This window comes from Pseudophryne corroboree, chromosome 1 (genome assembly GCF_028390025.1).
Source record: "Pseudophryne corroboree isolate aPseCor3 chromosome 1, aPseCor3.hap2, whole genome shotgun sequence".
NCBI classification, from domain to species: Eukaryota; Metazoa; Chordata; class Amphibia; order Anura; family Myobatrachidae; genus Pseudophryne; species Pseudophryne corroboree.
The window spans coordinates 699,555,233-699,577,583 of NC_086444.1; the positions used below are offsets into that span (position 1 = coordinate 699,555,233).

The 22,351-nt window shown below is 47.9% G+C and overlaps 1 protein-coding gene across 5 annotated transcripts in view; it reads left to right on the forward strand.

Moving 5' to 3' along the window:
• Window positions 1-22,351, forward strand: part of HMG20B (high mobility group 20B) — a 107,867-nt gene that overhangs the window by 70,412 nt on the left and 15,104 nt on the right. For 4 of the 5 annotated variants that reach the window (XM_063914829.1, XM_063914826.1, XM_063914827.1 and 1 more), the window contains exon 9: window positions 18,003-18,135. In XM_063914829.1, coding sequence (XP_063770899.1) covers window positions 18,003-18,135 — 133 coding nt within the window. Of the gene's footprint in view, window positions 1-18,002; window positions 18,140-22,351 lie in introns of those variants that run through there. The other variant, XM_063914830.1, reaches the window with a different exon arrangement.

The following is a 22,351-nucleotide window of genomic DNA, read 5'->3' on the forward strand; positions in this document are numbered from 1 at the left end:
ATTGGATGCTGAGGTTTAATTCATTACAAAGACAAATCTGCTTCAAGCTCCTAAAATTAATAACTGGTTCAAACAACAATAAAGCGCTGCCAAAAAAGCACTGTGTATGTGCCTTTGGTAATTTATGCAAGAGAAAAAGAAAAAAATTGGCTGCGCTTACAGTGTTGTTAATATACCATAATTGTGGAGAGCTGACAACCGAGATATATGAAATATATTTATTAAAATAATAACACACCAATAAAAACTGAGACACAATATATAGAAAAATTATAAAAATGTATATACTCTGAAAAAAACGTAAATATATTTGATAAACAGTGTCCACAAATTAAGATGGTTATACCAATATATGAAGTATTAATTCAGTGCAGATATAGATTTGTAACAGTTTAAGAAATGTATCATTACTCTTACATGCTTATTGAAATTGTATCGCTTCAGGAATTTATCTTGGTAACAAATCTTGCTACAAGTGCAGAGGCAACATGCACTCTGTAGCTAGTGAAACATAGAAGTCCCAGCAGTGAGTTAGATAACAGTTATTAGTGGTATATAATTACCTCTCCTGGGGCTATGAACACTGAGCGTCCTCGGTGGAGTCCACTATAGCCCACTATCTGATTGAACAAGGAGAGGAGGTGAGCTGAATTGCTCTAACAGAGGCTGCTAATATATATTTACCGGCGTCTCTATAATAGTTACCAATACATTCATATGGTCTCCCGAGGGCTGGAAGAAGTCCTTTAAATGCCCACTTGGATGAAAAAGTATAATGTCCGGTATTTCCAGTCGAAGGTGCTGCTGATGGCCGCTGTTAATTGAGTGCGCCGTGCAATAGCGCTGGCCAGGGCCGCCGTTAATTACAAGGAGAATCCTCTAATGGCTGTGAGCGCCGTGTCGTAGCGCTGGCCGTAGCCGCCCTTAATTGCAAGGGTAATCCTCTGTTGGCTGAAAGGCGCTGTGCAATGGCGCTGGCTGGAGACGCCGTTTATTACAGAAGTTCCACCGATGTAATGGCAGCCACTGGAGATGGAGAAAAGGCGCTATGCAGTAGCGTTAGCCGGAGCAGCCTCTGTTGATAGAGGGAATCTTCTATTGAGTAGCGGGGAGCGTCCCCGTAAGTGAGCGATACCAATAGGTTAGATTCAGTGATCGGTGATCAGAGTATAGGGGAGGTGTGTTATTATTTTAATAAATATATTTCATATATTTCGGTTGTCGGCTCTCCACAATTATGGTATTTTAACAACACTGTAAGCGCAGCCAATTTTTTTATTTTTCTCTTTAATTCATTACATCCTGACGGTCTCAATGAGACTATAGAACTTAACTCGGTTCTATAGACTGTCTATATGAATACACCATTCTAGCTGTCATGCGTTTATTTGTCTCTCTTCCTTACTTATCGCCCTTTTTCTGAGTAAAGGCTGACCCTATATACACAATATTTATTATTATCTTCTATATTTTATTAATTGATCTCTATATTAGTGTATTTATATATTTATGTTTGTCTTTTTTATTTTTAGTACTCTATTGATAATTGTTATGTTTTTCAATAATATGCCTAAAGATTTGGGTATATGCATACACATATATTATGCATGATCTAATTCTAATTTAAATTTATATTCATTTTTATTAACTATATTTCTCTGACGTCCTAGTGGATGCTGGGGACTCCGTCAGGACCATGGGGAATAGCGGCTCCGCAGGAGACAGGGCACAAAATTTAAAAGTTTGACCACTAGGTGGTGTGTACTGGCTCCTCCCCCTATGACCCTCCTCCAAGCCTCAGTTAGGTTTTTGTGCCCGTCCGAGCAGGGTGCAATCTAGGTGGCTCTCATAAAGAGCTGCTTAGAGTAAAAGTTTTGATAGTTTTATTATTTTCAGTGAGTCCTGCTGGCAACAGGCTCACTGCAATGAGGGACCTAGGGGAGAAGAAGTGAACTCACCTGCGTGCAGGATGGATTTGCTTCTTAGGCTACTGGACACTAGCTCCAGAGGGACGATCACAGGTACAGCCTGGATGGGTCACCGGAGCCGCGCCGCCGACCCCCTTGCAGATGCCGAAGTAAGAAGAGGTCCAGAAACCGGCGGCTGAAGGCTTTTCAGTCTTCATGAGGTAGCGCACAGCACTGCAGCTGTGCGCCATTGCGCTCAGACACACTTCACACCGGCGGTCACTGAGGGTGCAGGGCGCTGGGGGGGGCGCCCTGGGCAGCAATGTTAATACCTTTCTGGCTAAAAAGAATACATCACATATAGTCCATGAGGCTATATGGATGTATTTCACCCCTGCCAGGTCTCAGAAAAACCGGGAGAAGAGCCCGCCGGAATAGGGGGCGGGGCCTATCTCCTCAGCACACAGCGCCATTTTCCTACACAGCTCCGCTGCTAGGAAGGCTCCCAGGCTCTCCCCTGCACTGCACTACAGAAACAGGGTAAAAAACAGAGAGGGGGGGCATTTTTTGGCGATATTATATATATTTCTCTAACGTCCTAAGTGGATGCTGGGGACTCCGTCAGGACCATGGGGTTTAGCGGCTCCGCAGGAGACAGGGCACAATAATAAAAGCTTTAGGATCAGGTGGTGTGCACTGGCTCCTCCCCCTATGACCCTCCTCCAAGCCTCAGTTAGATTTTTGTGCCCGGCCGAGAAGGGTGCAATCTAGGTGGCTCTCCTGAGCTGCTTAGAATAAAAGTTTAAGTTAGGTTTTTTATTTTCAGTGAGTCCTGCTGGCAACAGGCTCACTGCTACGAGGGACTTAGGGGAGAGAAGTAAACTCACCTGCGTGCAGGATGGATTTGCTTCTTAGGCTACTGTACACCATTAGCTCCAGAGGGAGTCGGAACACAGGTCTCACCCTGGGGTTCGTCCCGGAGCCGTGCCGCCGACCCCCCTTGCAGATGCCGAAGTTGAAGAGGTCCAGAGGTCCAGAAACAGGCGGCAGAAGACTTTCAGTCTTCATAAGGTAGCGCACAGCACTGCAGCTGTGCGCCATTGTTGTCAGCACACTTCATACCAGCGGTCACTGAGGGTGCAGGGCGCTGGGGGGGGCGCCCTGGGCAGCACTGTATTATACCTTTTTTATGGCTAAAATACATCACATATAGCCCTTGAGGCTATATGGATGTATTTAACCCCTGCCAGATCTCACAAACTCCGGGAGAAGAGCCCGCCGTTTTAGGGGGCGGGGCCTATTCTCCTCAGCACACGGCGCCATTTTCCTGCTCAGCTCTGCTGTGAGGAAGGCTCCCAGGCTCTCCCCTGCACTGCACTACAGAAACAGGGTTAAAACAGAGAGGGGGGGCACTTATTTGGCGATATGATTACATATGTGAAAATGCTATAAGGGAAAACACTTGTATAAGGGGTTGTCCCTGTATAATTATAGCGTTTTTGGTGTGTGCTGGCAAACTCTCCCTCTGTCTCCCCAAAGGGCTAGTGGGGTCCTGTCCTCTATCAGAGCATTCCCTGTGTGTGTGCTGTGTGTCGGTACGTGTGTGTCGACATGTAGGAGGACGATGTTGGTGAGGAGGCGGAGCAAATTGCCTGTATTGGTGATGTCACTCTCTAGGGAGTCGACACCGGAATGGATGGCTTATTTAGGAATTACGTGATAATGTCAACACGATGCAAGGTCGGTTGACGACATGAGACGGCCGGCAAACAAATTAGTACCTGTCCAGGCGTCTCAGACACCGTCAGGGGCTTGTAAAAACGCCCATTTACCTCAGTTGGTCGACACAGACACGGACACTGACTTCAGTGTCGACGGTGAAGAAACAAACGTATTTTCCTTTAGGGCCACACGTTACATGTTAAGGGCAATGAAGGAGGTGTTACATATTTCTGATACTACAAGTACCACAAATAAGGGTATTATGTAGGGTGGGAATAATCTACTTGTAGTTTTTCCTGAATCAGATAAATTAAAGTGTGTGATGATACGTGGGTTTCCTCCGATAGAAAATTATTGGAGGTATACCCTTTCCCGCCAGAAGTGAGGGCGAGTTGGGAAACACACCTTAGGGTGGATAAGGCGCTCACACGCTTATAAAAACAAGTGGCGTTACCGTCTCCAGATACGGCCGCCCTCAAAGAGCCAGCTGATAGGAAGCTGAAAAATATCCTAAAAAGTATATACACACATACTGGTGTTATACTACGACCAGCAATCGCCTCAGCCTGGATGTGCAGCGCTGGGGGGGCTTGGTCGGATTTCCTGACTGAAAATATTGATACCCTTGACAGGAACAATATTTTATTGACTATAGAGCATTTTAAGGATGCATTTCTATATATGCGAGATGCGCAGAGAGATATTTGCATTCTGGCATCAAGAGTAGATGTGATGTCCATATCTGCCAGACGATGTTTATAGACACGACAGTGGTCAGGTGATGCAGATTCCAGACGGCACATGGAAGTATTGCCGTATAAAGGGGCGGTCCATCGGACCTGGTGGCCATGGCAACAGCTGGAAAATCCACTTTTGTTACCCCAAGTCACATCTCAGCAGAAAAGGACACAGTCTTTTCAGTCTCAGTCCTTTCGTACCCATAAAGGCAGGCGGGCAAAAGGCCAGTCATATCTGCCCAGGGTTAGAGGAAAGGGAAGAAGACTGCAGCAGGCAGCCCATTCCCAGGAACAGAAGTCCTCCACAGCTTCTGCCAAGTCCGCAGCATGACGCTGGGGCCATACAAGCGGACTCAGGTGCGGTGGGGGGTCATCTCAAGAGTTTCAGCACGCAGTGGGCTCACTCGCAAGTGGACTCCTGGATCCTACACGTAGTATCCCAGGTGTACATTGGAAATTCGAGACGTCTTCCCCTCACAAGTTCCTGAAGTCTGCTTTACCAACGTCTCCCTCCGACAGGGAGGCAGTATTGGGGAAAAATTCACAGGCTGTATTCCCAGCAGGTGATAATCAAAGTACCCCTCCTACAACAAGGGAAGGGGTATTATTCCACACTATATTGTGGTACTGAAGCCAAACTGCTCGGTGAGATCTAAAAGATTTGAACAATTACATACAAGGGTTCAAATCAAGATGGAGTCACTCAGAGCAGTGATAGCGAACCAGGACGATATGGTGTCACTGGATATCAGGGACGCTTACCTACATGTCCAAATTTTGCCCTTCTCACCAAGGGTATCTCAGGTTCGTGGTACAGAACTGTCACTATCAGTTCAGAAGCTGCCGTTTGGATTGTCCACGGCACCCCGGGTCTTTACCATGGTAATGGCCGAAATGATGATTCTTCCTAAAAGAAATATGGACGCTTTCCTGATAAGGGCAAGGTCCAGAGAACAGTTGGCGGTCGGAGTAGCACTATCTCAAGTAGTTCTACGACAGCACGAGTGGATTCTAAATATTCCAAAATCGCAGCTTTTTCCGACGACACGTCTAATGTTCCTAGGAATGATTCTGGACACAGTCCAGAAAAGGATGTTTTCTCCCGGAGAAGAAGGCCAGGGAGTTATCCGAGCTAGTCAGGAACCTCCTAAAACCAGGAAAAGTATCAGTGCATCATTGCACAAGGGCCCTGTGAAAAATGGTGGTTTCTTACAAAGCGATCCCATTCGGTAGATTTCACGCAAGAACCTTTCAGTGGAATCTGCTGGGAAAATGGTCCGGATCGCATCTTCAGATGCATCAGCGGATAACCCTGTCTCCAAGGACAAGGGTGTTTTCTTCTGCGGTGGCTGCAGAGTGCTCATCTATGAAAGGGCCGCAGATTCGACATTCAGGACTGGGTCCTGGTGACCACGGATGCCAGCCTGAGTGGCTGGGGAGCAGTCACACAAGGAAAAAATTTCCAGGGAGTGTGATCAAGTCTGGAGACTTCTCTCCACATAAATATACTGGAGCTAAGGGCAATTTACAAGGCTCTAAGCTTAGCAAGACCTCTGCTTCAAGGTCAGCCGGTATTGATCCAGTGGGACAACATCACGGCAGTCGCCCACGTAAACAGACAGGGCGGCACATGAAGCAGGAGGGAAATGGCAGAAACTGCAAGGATTCTTCGCTGGGCGAAAAATCATGTGATAACACTCTCAGCAGTGTTAATTCCGGGAGTGGAAAACTGGGAAGCAGACTTCCTCAGCAGGCATAACCTCCACCCGGGAGAGTGGGGACTTCAGCGGGAAGTCTTCCACATGATTGTAAACCGTTGGGAAAACCAAAGGTGGACATGATGGCGTCCCGCCTGAACAAAAAACTAGACAAATATTGCGCCAGGTCAAGGGACCCTCAGGCAATAGCGGTGGACGCTCTGGTAACACTGTGGGTGTACCAGTCAGGGTATGTGTTCCCTCCTATGCATCTCATACCAAAAGTACTGAGAATCATAAGAAGGAGATGAGTAAGAACGATACTCGTGGTTCCGGATGGGTCAAGAAGGACTTGGTACCCGGAACTTCAAGAGATGCTCACGGAAGAACCGTGGCCTCTACCTTTAAGAAAGGACCTGCTCCAGCAGGGGCCTTGTCTGTTCCAAGACTTACCGCGGCTGCGTTTGACGGCATGGCAGTTGAACGCCGGATCCTGAAAGGGCATTCCAGATGAAGTCATCCCTACCCTGGTCGAAGCCAGGAAGGATGTAACCGCAAAACATTTTCACCGCATTTGGCGAAAATATGTTGCGTGGTGTGAGGCCAAGAAGGTCCCTACAGAGGAATTCCAACTGGGTCGTTTCCTACATTTCCTGAAAACAGGACTGTCTATGGGCCTAAAATTAGGGTCCATTAAGGTTCAAATTTCGACCCTGTCGAATTTCTTCCAGAAAGAACTGGCTTCAGTGCCTGAAGTTCAGACGTTTGTAAAAGGGGTACTGCATATACAGCCTCCTTTTGTGCCCCCAGTGGCACCTTGGGATCTCAATGTTGTTTTGAGTTTCCTAAAGTCACATTGGTTTGATCCACTCACCACTGTGGAATTAAAATATTTCACATTGAAGGTGAAGATTCTATTAGCCCTGGCTTCAGCCAGGCGTGTGTCAGAATGGGCGGCTTTATCATATAAAAGCCCTTACTTAATTTTTCATTCTGACAGGGCAGAATTGAGGACTCGTCCTCAATTTCTCCTTAAGGTGTTTTCTGTTTTTCACATGAACCAACCTATTGTGGTACCTGCGGCTACTAGGGACTTGGAGGACTCCAAGTTACTTGACGTTGTCAGGGCCCTGAAAATATATGTTTCCAGGACGACTGGAGTCAGAAAATCTGACTCGCTGTTTAGCCTGTATGCACCCAACAAGATGGGTGTTCCTGCTTCTAAGCAGACGATTGCTCGCTGGATTTGTAGTACAATTCAGCTTGCACATTCTGTGGCAGGCTTGCCACAGCCAAAATCAGTAAAAGCCCATTCCACAAGGAAGTGGGCTCATCTTGGGCGGCTGCCCGAGGGGTCTCGGCTTTACAACTTTGCCGAGCTGCTACTTGGTCAGGGGCACACCCTGACTGAGGAGGACCTGGAGTTCTCTCATTCGGTGCTGCAGAGTCATCCGCACTCTCCCGCCCGTTTGGGAGCTTTGGTATAATCCCCATGGTCCTGACGGAGTCCCCAGCATCCACTTAGGACGTTAGAGAAAATAAGAATTTACTTACCGATAATTCTATTTCTCGTAGTCCGTAGTGGATGCTGGGCGCCCATCCCAAGTGCGGATTGTCTGCAATACTTGTACATAGTTATTGTTACAAAAATCGGGTTATTCTTGTTGTGAGCCATCTTTTCAGAGGCTCCTTCGTTGTTATCATACTGTTAACTGGGTTCAGATCACAGGTTGTACGGTGTGATTGGTGTGGCTGGTATGAGTCTTACCCGGGATTCAATATCCTTCCTTATTATGCACGCTCGTCCGGGCACAGTATCCTAACTGAGGCTTGGAGGAGGGTCATAGGGGGAGGAGCCAGTGCACACCACCTGATCCTAAAGCTTTTATTATTGTGCCCTGTCTCCTGCGGAGCCGCTAAACCCCATGGTCCTGACGGAGTCCCCAGCATCCACTACGGACTACGAGAAATAGAATTATCGGTAAGTAAATTCTTATTTTAAGCAGCTATAAGGAAACAACACTTATATAAGGTTGTTCCTATATAATTATAGCGCTTTGGTGTGTGCTGGCAAACTCTCCCTCTGTCTCCCCAAAGGGCTAGTGGGGTCCTGTCTTCTATCAGAGCATTCCCTGTGTGTCTGCTGTGTGTCGGTACGTGTGTGTCGACATGTATGAGGACGATGTTGGTGTGGAGGCGGAGCAATTGCCGGTAATGGTGATGTCACCCCCTAGGGAGTCGACACCGGAATGGATGGCTTTGTTTATGGAATTACGTGATAATGTCAGCACGCTGCAAAAGTCGGTTGACGACATGAGACGACCGGCAAACCAGTTAGTACCTGTACAGGCGTCTCAAACACCGTCAGGGGCTGTAAAACGCCCTTTGCCTCAGTCGGTCGACACAGACCCAGACACCGAATCTAGTGTCGACGGTGAAGAAACAAACGTATTTTCCAGTAGGGCCACACGTTATATGATCACGGCAATGGAGGAGGCTTTGCATATCTCTGATACTGCAAGTACCACAAAAAGGGGTATTATGTGGGGTCTGAAAAAACTACCTGTAGTTTTTCCTGAATCAGAGGAATTGAATGACGTGTGTGATGAAGCGTGGGTTACCCCTGATAAAAAACTGCTAATTTCAAAGAAGTTATTGGCGTTATACCCTTTCCCGCCAGAGGTTAGGGCGCGCTGGGAAACACCCCCTAGGGTGGACAAGGCGCTCACACGTTTATCCAAACAAGTGGCGTTACCGTCTCCTGATACGGCCGCCCTCAAGGATCCAGCTGATAGGAGGCTGGAAAATACTCTAAAAAGTATATACACACATACTGGTGTTATACTGCGACCAGCAATCGCCTCAGCCTGGATGTGCAGTGCTGGGGTGGCTTGGTCGGATTCCCTGACTGAAAATATTGATACCCTGGATAGGGACAGTATTTTATTGACTATAGAGCAATTAAAGGATGCATTCCTTTATATGCGAGATGCACAGAGGGATATCTGCACTCTGGCATCAAGAGTAAGTGCGATGTCCATATCTGCCAGAATAAGTCTATGGACACGACAGTGGTCAGGCGATGCGGATTCCAAACGGCATATGGAAGTATTGCCGTATAAAGGGGAGGAATTATTTGGGGTCGGTCTATCGGATTTGGTAGCCACGGCAACAGCCGGGAAGTCCACCTTTTTACCTCAAGTCCCCTCCCAGCAGAAAAAGACGCAGTCTTTTCAGCCGCAGTCCTTTCGTTCCTATAAGAACAAGCGAGCAAAAGGACATTCATATTTGCCCCGAGGCAAAGGAAAGGGTAAGAGACTGCAGCAAGCAGCCCCTTCCCAGGAGCAGAAGTCCTCCCCGGCTTCTGCAAAGGCCTCAGCATGACGCTGGGACCTTACAAGCGGACTCAGGGGCGGTGGGGGGTCGCCTCAAGAATTTCAGCGCACAGTGGGCTCACTCGCAGGTGGACCCCTGGATCCTGCAGGTAGTATCTCAGGGTTACAGGTTGGAATTCGAGAAGTCTCCCCCTCGCCGGTTCCTAAAATCTGCTTTGCCAACGTCTCCCTCAGACAGGGCGACGGTATTGGAAGCCATTCACAAGCTGTATTCTCAGCAGGTGATAATCAAGGTACCCCTTCTACAACAAGGAAAGGGGTATTACTCCACGCTATTTGTGGTACCGAAGCCGGACGGCTCGGTAAGACCTATTCTAAATCTGAAATCTCTGAACCTGTACATACAAAAATTCAAGTTCAAGATGGAGTCACTCAGAGCAGTGATAGCGAATCTGGAAGAAGGGGATTTTATGGTGTCCTTGGACATCAAGGATGCTTACCTTCATGTCCCAATTTGCCCTTCACACCAAGGGTACCTCAGGTTCGTGGTACAAAACTGTCATCAGTTTCAGACGCTGCCGTTTGGATTGTCCACGGCACCCAGGGTCTTTACCAAGGTAATGGCCGAAATGATGATCCTTCTTCGAAGAGAAGGCGTATTAATTATCCCTTACTTGGACGATCTCCTGATAAGGGCAAGATCCAGAGAACAGCTGGAGGTCGGAGTAGCACTAACTCAAGTAGTGCTCCAACAGCACGGGTGGATTCTGAATTTTCCAAAATCCCAACTGATCCCGACGACACGTCTGCTGTTCCTAGGGATGATTCTGGACACTGTTCAGAAAAAGGTATTTCTTCCGGAGGAGAAAGCCAGGGAGTTATCCGAACTCGTCAGGAACCTCCTAAAACCAGGGACAGTGTCTGTGCATCAATGCACAAGAGTCCTGGAAAAAAGGGTCTCTCTGCTATGGTGGTTGCAGAGTGCTCATCTGTTAGAGGGCCGCAGATTCGGCATACAGAACTGGGTCCTAGTGACCACGGATGCCAGCCTGAGAGGCTGGGGAGCGGTCACACAAGGAAGAAACTTCCAGGGCGTGTGGTCAAGCCTGGAAACGTCTCTTCACATAAATATACTGGAACTAAGAGCAATCTACAATGCTCTAAGCCTGGCAAACCCTCTGCTTCAGGGTCAGCCGGTGTTGATCCAGTCGGACAACATCACGGCAGTCGCCCACGTAAACAGACAGGGCGGCACAAGAAGCAGGAGGGCAATGGCAGAGGCTGCAAGGATTCTTCGCTGGGCGGAAAATCATGTGATAGCACTGTCAGCAGTGTTCATCCCGGGAGTGGACAACTGGGAAGCAGACTTCCTCAGCAGACACGATCTTCACCCGGGAGAGTGGGGACTTCATCCAGAAGTCTTCCACATGATTGTAGTCCATTGGGAAAGACCAATGGTGGACATGATGGCGTCCCGCCTCAACAAGAAACTGGACAGGTATTGCGCCAGGTCAAGAGACCCTCAGGCAATAGCTGTGGACGCTCTGGTAACACCATGGGTGTACCAGTCAGTGTATGTGTTTCCTCCTCTGCCTCTCATACCCAAGGTACTGAGAATTATACGGCAAAGGGGAGTAAGAACGATACTAGTGGCTCCGGACTGGCCAAGAAGGACTTGGTACCCGGAACTTCAGGAGATGCTCACGGAAGATCCGTGGCCTCTACCTCTAAGAAGGGATCTGCTTCAGCAGGGACCGTGTCTATTCCAAGACTTACCGCGGCTGCGTTTGACGGCATGGCGGTTGAACGCCGGATCCTAAGGGAAAAAGGCATTCCGGAGGAGGTCATCCCTACCCTGGTCAAAGCCAGGAAGGAGGTGACTGCACAACATTATCACCGCATTTGGAGAAAATATGTTGCATGGTGTGAGGCCAGGAAGGCCCCGACAGAGGAATTTCAACTGTGTCGATTCCTACATTTCCTGCAAACAGGATTATCTATGGGCCTCAAATTAGGGTCCATTAAGGTTCAAATTTCGGCCCTGTCGATTTTCTTCCAGAAAGAATTGGCTTCAGTTCCTGAAGTCCAGACTTTTGTAAAAGGAGTACTACATATACAGCCCCCGGTTGTGCCCCCAGTGGCACCGTGGGATCTCAATGTAGTTTTGGATTTTCTCAAATCCCATTGGTTTGAGCCACTCAAATCGGTAGATTTGAAATATCTTACATGGAAAGTAACCATGCTACTGGCCCTGGCTTCAGCCAGGAGAGTGTCGGAATTGGCGGCTTTATCGTATAAAAGCCCATATCTAATTTTCCATTCGGACAGGGCAGAATTGAGGACGCGTCCTCATTTTCTGCCTAAGGTGGTATCAGCGTTTCACCTGAACCAGCCTATTGTGGTGCCTGCGGCTACTAGCGATTTGGAGGATTCCAAGTTGCTGGACGTTGTCAGAGCATTGAAAATATATATTTCAAGGACGGCTGGAGTCAGAAAATCTGACTCGCTGTTTATACTGTATGCACCCAACAAGCTGGGTGCTCCTGCTTCTAAGCAGACGATTGCTCGTTGGATTTGTAGCACAATTCAACTGGCACATTCTGTGGCAGGCCTGCCACAGCCTAAATCTGTCAATGCCCACTCCACAAGGAAGGTGGGCTCATCTTGGGCGGCTGCCCGAGGGGTCTCGGCATTACAACTCTGCCGAGCAGCTACGTGGTCAGGGGAGAACACGTTTGTAAAATTCTACAAATTTGATACCCTGGCTAAGGAGGACCTGGAGTTCTCTCATTCGGTGCTGCAGAGTCATCCGCACTCTCCCGCCCGTTTGGGAGCTTTGGTATAATCCCCATGGTCCTGACGGAGTCCCCAGCATCCACTAGGACGTCGGAGAAAATAAGAATTGACTCACCGGTAATTCTATTTCTCGTAGTCCGTAGTGGATGCTGGGCGCCCATCCCAAGTGCGGATTGTCTGCAATACTTGTACATAGTTATTGTTACAAAAAAATCGGGTTGTTTATTGTTGTGAGCCATCTTTTCAGAGGCTCCTACGTTATCATACTGTTAACTGGGTTCAGATCACAAGTTGTACGGTGTGATTGGTGTGGCTGGTATGAGTCTTACCCGGGATTCAAAATCCTTCCTTATTGTGTACGCTCGTCCGGGCACAGTATCCTAACTGAGGCTTGGAGGAGGGTCATAGGGGGAGGAGCCAGTACACACCACCTAGTGGTCAAACTTTTAAATTTTGTGCCCTGTCTCCTGCGGAGCCGCTATTCCCCATGGTCCTGACGGAGTCCCCAGCATCCACTACGGACTACGAGAAATAGAATTACCGGTGAGTAAATTCTTATTTATTTTATTGTTTATTAATATAATAACTCATTGATGTGATATATATACATGCATAGTATAATATAGGCTGGTTCTCTTTTATAAAGTAAACTGTCTGGGGCATCATAGCAATATGGCTCTATACATTTGTGAGATGAAAACCACTTATAACACGTGATCCACGTTAATGTGGGTGTGTATGAGCAGGCGGTCTCACATGGGCCGAAACTCCGGGAGCTAATGACTGCATTGTGTGAGTGTGTTTATATCACCTAGGTGATGTACACCCTCGCGGAGATTGCCGGGTCACGTGATGAGCGCTGTTCTCAGCGCTCTCACGTGACCTAATCATGTGACCCGCGATTTTGCAATGGTCACTGGGAAATACCGATCATGTGACCATATTACCCAATCACGGACATCTTTGCTTTGGTCCATTGTAATGTATGTAAAGAAAAATCCGACCATGTGACCAGAATGATCACATGATCGGACTTTCTTGAACATGGAGATAAGGTAAATTTATGATTGTTATCAATTTCAATGCTCGTTTTTACAATTAATCTTTATTTTCTATTTATGTGACCAATACAGACTCCCATGATATAGAGAGTGAGCTATTTCTATATAAGGCTTTTTTAATTAAATGATTGTATACACAAGGGTTACTAATTAATAAATTATGAGAGGTATATAAGGAACCCTCAGAGTGACTTGCAACTATACTCCTGAGGAAGCTGGACATAGATTATATACCAGCGAAACGCGCTGAGTTTGCACGCCACTGATGACGCAACTGTTGGAATCCACGCTCTCCAGTCATTTTAAGAACTAGGACTTCATTTGATAAGTATTTCATCACTTGTCACTTTATCATTGCATCAGCACTTTAAAGGACATTCCAGCTGATATACCAGGAGTGCGCTATCTCCCAAAGACTTCCATACATTTATTTACAAGTGGGACCCATTCCCAGCATTAAAGAACATCCCAGCTGAGGAGATCAAAGGGACTGCCTATTCCCACCTATATTTGTTATATCATCGCATCAGCACTAAAAGGATATTACAGCTGATACACTAGGAGAGTGCTATCTCCCCCAATGGTCCTGGTTCTTTTCTGAAAATTGGATCCTTTCGCCAAGGACATTACAGTCGGTAAGAATAAGGGAATATATATTTTTTTTTTCCCCTCCACCAATCAATCTGGTAAAAACCAATACTGATTGCATTATTACTGTGAGACTGTGGTTTAATCCAACATAAATAGTTTTATTGCCATCAGTGGCTTTTTTAAATCATATTTTCTGCATAATGTGTTTTTAATGTTTACAACTTTTATTAAATGTTATATGTAATATTATAAGCCTAAATTGTCCATTATTGACAAAACAGCCAGCGCTGGTATACCTTTTTCTTTTTATCTTATTGTATTTATTTGGGGAACCTTAGACCACCACAATACCAGCTGCTGTTGTTAGCGCACCTGTACACATATTCCTTTTTTGTCTTCGAAGCCCAAAAGCGCCTGGGCTGCCCGTTAGCTAGCAGCCAAGACAGATAAGCCTGCCACATGACGGGGCGGGCCTCCCCCTGGGGGATCCCAGGGTGGGGGGCCGGCTTGTAGGGTATACCCAGGAATGGTTGAAGACCACTTCAGATGCCTGGGTATGGGAAGTCGTCACTCGAGGTTACGCCATAGCCTTCAAAAACCGGTGGTACAGACCCTCCTGGGTACAGGAGTCATAGTACAAGTGCCTCTTGCTCAGAGGGGCCGGGGGTACTATTCTCCGCTGTTTCTACTCCCGAAACCGAATGGGTCCTCCCGGCCCATTCTCAACCTCAAGGCACTGAACAAATTTGTGAAGGTTTCCAAGTTCCGTATGGAAACCCATCGCTCTATAGTTCTGACCTTTGGAACCTGGGGACTACATGGTCTCCCTGGACATACAGGATGCTTACCTGCATATTCCTATAGCAGTGTCACATCAACAATACCTGAGGTTCGCTATTGGCAACCTCCATTACCAGTTTCGGGCGTTACCTTTTGGTTTAACAACGGCTCCGCGAATCTTCACCAAAGTTATGGCGGTGATGACGGTGGTACTTTGCCGTCAAGGGGTCAGGATACTGCCGTATCTGGACGACTTGTTAATCCTGGCAAATTCCCCAGATCTTCTCCTGCGTCATCTGGATATGACGGTCCGGTTTCTATAAGCCCACGGGTGGCTCATCAACTGGAAGAAATCCTCCCTGGTCCCTGCTCAGAGCATGGTGCATCTGGGAGCGCTGTTGGACACTCTCAACCAGAGGTTGTTCTTGTCTCAGGAGAAAGTCCTGAAACTTCAGGACAGGATTCGTTGCTTCCTTTCTCGTTCGCAAGTGTCGATATACTCTGCAATGCAGGTGCTGGGCCTCATGGTGTCAGCATTCGACATGGTGGAGTATGCTCCATTCCATTCTCGCCCCCTCCAGAAGCTGATTCTAGCCAAGTGGGACGGCCTGCCTCCCCGGATCAGGTCTCACATGATCTCTTTGACTCCGGAGGTCCATCTGTCGCTGCTCTGGTGGCTCCTGGACTGACAATTGTGCAGAGGCCGTCCCTTCTGGATATCCAACTGGGTCCTGTTGACGACAGATGCCAGTCTAAGAGGTTGGTGCGCGGTGCTGGAGCAGCACTCCTTGCAGGGTCGGTGGACCAAGGAGGAATCTCTCCTCTCGATCAACATTCTGGAATTGCGGGCGGTCTTCAATGCGTTGAACCTAGCCCAGCATTTGATTCAGAACCGTCCTGTTCAAGTACAGTCGGACAACGCCACCACAGTGGCTTACATAAATCATCAAGGCGGCACTCGAAGCCGTTTGGCAATGAAGGAAGCCTCACGGATTCTACGTTGGGCAGAACGCCATCTACCGGCAATATCGGCAATATTCATTCCGGGAGTCCTGAATTGGGAAGCGGACTTTCTCAGTCGTCAGGACGTGCATGCCGGCGAGTGGGGCCTCCATCCAGAAGTGTTTCAACTCCTCGTGGAAAGGTGAGGTCTTCCAGATGTGGATCTGATGGCGTCTGACACAATCACAAGGTTCCGGTCTTCGGAGCAAGGACAAGGGATCCTCAAGCAGCATTCGTGGATGCGCTGGCAGTGCCGTGGAGGTTTCGGCTGCCGTACGTGTTCCCTCCGGTGTCACTCCTGCCCAGGGTAATTCGGAAGTACAAGCAAGAAAAAGGAAACCTGCTTCTCATAGCTCCAGCGTGGCCCAGACGGCACTGGTTCTCAGACCTGCAAGGCCCATCGTCAGGGCGTCCACGTCTACTTCCACAATGCCCAGACCACCTCGTTCAGGGCCCCTGTGTCTACCAGGACCTAGCCCGGCTGTCTTTGACGGCGTGGCTCTTGAAGCTTCCGTCTTAAGAGCTAAGGGTTTTTCTGAAGAGGTCATTAAAACTGTTGCGGGCCCGGAAACCGTCCTCTGCTCGGATTTACCATCAGGTCTGGCATTCCTACTTTGTTTGGTGCGCATCTAACCATTATGACGCTTCCATGTTTAGTACAGCCAAACTTTTGGCTCTTCTACAGCAGGGCCTAGATTTAGGCCTGCGTCTGGCCTCCCTCAAGGTTCATATTTCTGCCTTGTCGGTGTGGTTTCAGAGATAAATTGCGACTTTACCTGATGTTCATACTTTCACTTAGGGCGTGTTGCGTATCCAACCACCCTATGTCCCGCCTGTGGCTCCTTGGGACTTGTCGGTGGTTTTGGAGGCATTGCAGGAGCCTCCATTTGAACCTCTTGGTTCAAGCTGACCTTAAGTGGCTTTCCCTTAAGGTGGTGTTCTTGCTGGCTATTGCCTCTGCTAGAAGAGTGTCTGATTTGGGTGCCTTGTCTTGTAGTTCCCCATATCTGATTTTTCACCGTGACCGGGCGGTACTTAGGATTCGTCCCGGATGTTTACCTAAGGTTGTTTCTTCGTTCCACCTTAATCAGGAGATTGTGGTTCCAGCTTTTGTTTCTCCTGATTTGTCTCCCAAAGAGCGGTCTTTGGATGTGGTACGGGCTCTCCGTATCCATGTGAAGAGAATTGCTTCTATTCGAAAGTCTGATTTTCTCTTTTGTTTTGTTTGGATTTCACAAACGTGGCTGGCCTGCTCACAAGCAGACCCTGGCCAGGTGGATTAGAATGGTGATTGCGCATGCTTATGTGAAGGCTGGTCTGTCAAATCCTGTTCACATTACGGCCCATTCTACTCGGTCTGTTGGACCTTCTTGGGTGGCCCAACGTGGTGCGACCCTTGACCAATTGTGCAAGGCGGCTACGTGGTCCTCCGGGAACACGTTCATAAGGTTCTATGCCTTCGATACTGCCGCTTCCCAGGATGCTTCCTTTGGACGCTGGGTTCTTGTGCCTGCTACAGTGCGTCCCCTCCCATAAGGAACTGCTTTAGGACATCCCCATTGTCCAGACTTGTGGAGCCCAGTGTACCCCGCAGCAGAAAACGAGTTTTATGGTAAGAACTTACCCTTTTTAAAACTCTTTATGCGAGGTACACTGGGCTCCACAAGGCGCCCACCCTGACGCACTTAGCTTCTTTGGGTTGATATGGCATTAGCCGCTGACACCTCTCTTGTCGTGAGAGTGTGGTGTATGTGGCTACTAACCGTTGTCGTCTCTTTTCCTGCTACTGCATTGGGCTGTTTAACTAAACTGAGCTCCTGTGCTGGGAGGCAGGGTTATAGAGGAGGCGGCGCTGTGCATTCTGGGAACAGTCAAAGCTTTGAGCCTGTTGGTGCCTCAGATCAAGATCCTACCCCATTGTCCAGACTTGTGGAGCCCAGTGTACCTCGCAGAAAGAATTTTAACAAGGGTATGTTCTTACCATAAAACTTGTTTTTTCGGGAACCCTTTCACACTGAGCTGCAACCCAGGTTAACCTGCGGCAGTGTGAAAGGGATATTAATGTCACAAATGAGTGGGGTTTGAGCATGGAAGAAGCTTAAAGTAATGCACTTTTTTTAAAAGAAATTGTCAGTTGGGGATATTCTACTGAAGTGTCTTCTGCAGGTGTCTGTTAAGCTTTATCAGAAGATGCAAACATTGACATTATCCATTTTAACATGGGCTTCTGGTATAAAAGGGCACATCAGTGCACAAATAGGTACATGATGTTACATGGTGATCTGGGCTTTGGGGAGCATATTTATCATTGTTTATAAATGATCCTTTCTGCCTTGCAATACTTTAAATTAGACTTTTATTTCCCATGATGCAGGTACAGGGGAGACGCCTACAATGGGAAATCTTGATTTGTACATGGCTAAACTTCACAATGTGATTGAGGGTAACCCAGCTCAACATGAGAAACTGGTGATCCGGATAAAGGAGATTTTATCTAGAATTAATAGGTGAGTTTGCTCATTTATGAATTAACAGCCGTTCTTTAACTGGACAAATAAGATCCCACACTTAAAGAATACAATTAGTCCAACTTGTTATGGCTAAAGTTACCTGTAGCCAGGGTTGAATTAAGAGCCACATGAGCCTTCAACTGAGAATGATATAAAAGCCTATTGTAACAAGCAGGGGAGCTATCGACCCTATGTAAAATAAATAGAAAAAATAATAAATTTTTTAATGAAAATCAAAATGGATTTTTAATACTTATTGAAGTTTTCAAAAAGAGATAACAAGCAGGTAAATAACCAAAGAAAGTTATCCAAAAATGATCTCATTACCATGTATACAGAAAGAGTAGCATGGAAACCTAATTGCTTACATATGTGAACAATAGTAGATTAATCGTGAGGTTGAACAGAGAAAAGGGAGAAACCAAGGGTGACTGGTAAGTTGTAGGGAGAATAAGGGAAGGCAGGGAGAGACGTGGGAAAGGATGGAAGGGTAAGTATTCAAGCAGAGAAGGTAAGAATAGAGGACCTTGTGATAAGATATCCAGGGAGACCAAATTTTATAAAACTTGTGAGGGCATTCATGTGAACAAATAGATATTCTAGATCAGATAGAGTTATGTTATGCAGAAGAAGGTGGGGGATACACTTTTTTTTCCATTTAGCAGCAATAGCACAATTGTCTGCATTGGGAACATGTCTAATGAGTACTTGAGTAGGATTATCCACCATGGAGAGTGAATACTTATGATTTTTCTCTAACGTCCTTGAGGATGCTGGGACTCCGTAAGGACCATGGGGAATAGACGGGCTCCGCAGGAGATAGGTCACTTTAAGAAAGCTTTGGACTCTGGGTGTGCACTGGCTCCTCCCTCTATGCCCCTCCTCCAGACCTCAGTTTTACACTGTGCCCAGAGCAAGATGGGTGCACTGCAGAGAGCTCTCCTGAGTTCTCTGCCTAGAAGCATTTTTGTTTGGATTTTTTTCTACTTTTTTACAGGGAGTACTGCTGGCAACAGGCTCCCTGCATCGAGGGACTGAGGAGAGAGGGGCAGACCTTCTTGTCTAAGATAGGCTCTGCTTCCTCGGCTACTGGACACCATTAGCTCCAGAGGGGGTGAACACAGGTTCTTACTGGGCGTCCACCCCCAGAGCCGCGCCGCCGTTCTCCTCACAGAGCCAGAAGAACCGAAGTCAGAAGACGTCACGCGGCAGAAGCCTTCAGCTTCACTGAGGTAACGCACAGCACTGCAGCTGTGCGTCATTGCTCCCATACACCTCACATACTCCGGTCATTGTAAGGGCGCAGGGGGGGGGGGGGGGGGGCCCTGGGCAGCAGTATAACACCTCTATTATGGCAAAATATATTAGACAATATACATGTACAGGTGGGCACTGTACATGTATATAAAAGAGCCCCCGCCATATTTTAGTAAGTTTGAGCGGGACAGAAGCCCGCCGCCGAGGGGGCGGGGCTTCTCCCTCAGCACTCACCAGCGCCATTTTCTCTCCACAACACCGCTGAGAGGAAACTCCCCGGACTCTCCCCTGCTTACACACGGTGAAGGGGTGTTTAAAAGAGAGAGGGGGGGCACATAATTGGCGGATAACATATTATACAGCGCGGCTGGGGGAAAAACATTTTGTGTTGGTCTCCAGGGTCATTGCGCTGGGTGTGTGCTGGCATACTCTCTCTCTGTCTCTCCAAAGGGCCTTGAAGGGGATACTGTCTTCAGAAAAGAGGTTCCCTGTGTGTGTGAAGTGTGTCGGTACGCGTGTGTCGACATGTTTGACGAGGAAGGCTCGCTTAATGTGGAGGGGGAGTGCTTGAATGTCATGTAGCCGTCGTCAACACCGACACCGGAATGGGTGGATATGCTGAATGTCTTGAATGCAAACGTCAATCTATTGCATAAAAGGTTAGACAAGGCTGAAGCTAGGGATCAGTCAGGTAGCCAGTCCATGCCTGTCCCTGTGGCACCAGGCCCTTCGGGGTCTCAGAAGCGCACCATATCCCAGATCGATGACACAGATACCGACACGGATACTGACTCTAGTGTCGACTATGAAGATGCTAAATTACAGCCGTGGGTGGCAAAAGGTATTCGGTACATGATTATTGCCATTAAAGAGGTTTTGCATATTACTGAGGAACCCCCTGTCCCTGACACGAAGGGTACACATGTATAAAGGGGAAAAGCCTGAAGTCACCTTTCCGTCCTCATTTGAACTGAGTGAATTGTGCGAAAAGGCTTGGGAATCTCCGGATAGGAGACCACAAGTTCCCAAAAGGATTCTTATGGCGTATCCTTTTCCACAAACGGATAGGATACGATGGGAATCTTCGCCTAAAGTAGACAAGGCGCTGACACGCTTGTCCAAAAAGGTGGCACTGCCTTCTCAGGATACGGCTTCCCTCAAGGATCCTGCTGATTGCAGGCAGGAAATTACCATGAAGCACATTTACACTCATTCAGGTACTATTGTTAGGCCAGCTATGGCGTCGGCCTGGGTTTGTAGTGCAGTTGTGGCATGGGCAGATTCCTTATCTACGGAGATTGACACCTTAGATAGGGATGCCATTCAAATGACCATAGAGCATATCAGAGATGCTGCCTTGTATATGAGAGATGCTCAGAGAGACATTTGTTATTAAGTTCCAGAATAAATGCTATGTCTATTTCTGCTAGGCGGCTCTTGTGGACCCGACAGTGGACGGGAGACGCCGATTCAAAGTGGCATATGGAGTCCTTGCCTTACAAAGGGGAGGAGTTGTTTGGAGACGGCCTCTCGGACCTTGTCTCTACTGCTACGGCTGGTAAGTCGAATTTCTTACCTTATGTCCCCCCGCAGCATACAAAAAAGGCACCTCATTATCAAATGCAGTCCTTTCGTTCCAATAAAAACAAAAAGGTACGGGGATCGTCCTTTGTTGCCAGAGGGAAAGGCAGGGGAGAGAAGCTGCACACAGCTAATTCCCAAGAGCAGAAGTCCTCCCCTGCGTCTGCAAAGTCCACCGCATGATGCTGGGGCTTCCCGGGGGGAGGCAGATCTAGTGGGGGCTCGTCTTCGGTTTTTCAGCCAGGTCTGGGTTCACTCGTAGGTGGATCCCTGGGCATTAGAGATTGTTTCTCAGGGATACAGGCTGGAATTCGAAGACTTACCTCCTCGCCGGTTTTTCAAATAGGCTCTGCCGGCTTCCCCGTCAGAGAGGGAGCTAGTGTTGGCAGCAATCCAAAAATTGTATATTCAACAGGAGATTGTCACAGTTCCTCATCTCCAGCAAGGAGAGGGATATTACTCAACCCTGTTTGTGGTCCCGAAACCGGACGGTTCGGTCAGACCCATTTTAAACCTAAAATCACTGAACCTGTACTTGAAGAGGTTCAAAATGGAATCACTCAGGGCGGTCATCGCCAGCCTGGAGGGGGGGGATTGGATGGTGTCCCTGGACATAAAGGATGCTTACCTTCATGTTCCGGTATTCTCCCCTCATCAGGCGTTCCCGAGATTTGCAGTGCAGGACTGTCACTACCAATTTCAGACGTTGCCGTTTGGGCTGTCCACGGCCTCGAGAATTTTCACCAAGGTAATGGCGGAAATGATGGTGCTCCTGCGCAGGCAGGGGGTCACAATTATCCCATACTTGGACGATCTCATAAAGGCGAGATCTCTGGAGAAGTTGCTGGACAGCGTGTCTCTGTCCATGAAGACGTTGCAGTTACACGGCTGGATTCTCAATATACCGAAGTCCCAGCTAGTCCCTACAACGCATCTAACTTTTTTGGGCCTGATTCTAGACACAGACCAGAAAAAGGTTTTTCTTCCGGCCGAAAAGGTTCAGGAGCTCATAGCCCTGGTCAGGAACCTATTAAAACCAAAACAGGTTTTAGTGCATCATTGCACGCTGGTCCTGGGGAAGATGGTGGCTTCATAAGAGGCCATCCCTTTCGGCAGGTTCCATGCAAGGACTTTTCAATGGGACCTCTTGGACAAGTGGTCCGGGTCCCATTTACAAATGCATCGAAGGATCACCCTGTCTCCCAGGACCAGGGTATCTCTCCTGTGGTGGCTGCACAGTGCTCACCTACTAGAGGGTCGCAGGTTCGGCATTCAGGACTGGGTCCTGGTGACCACGGACGCAAACCTCCGAGGCTGGGGAGCAGTCACACTGGGAAGAAATTTCCAAGGTCTCTGGTCAAATGTAGAGACTCTC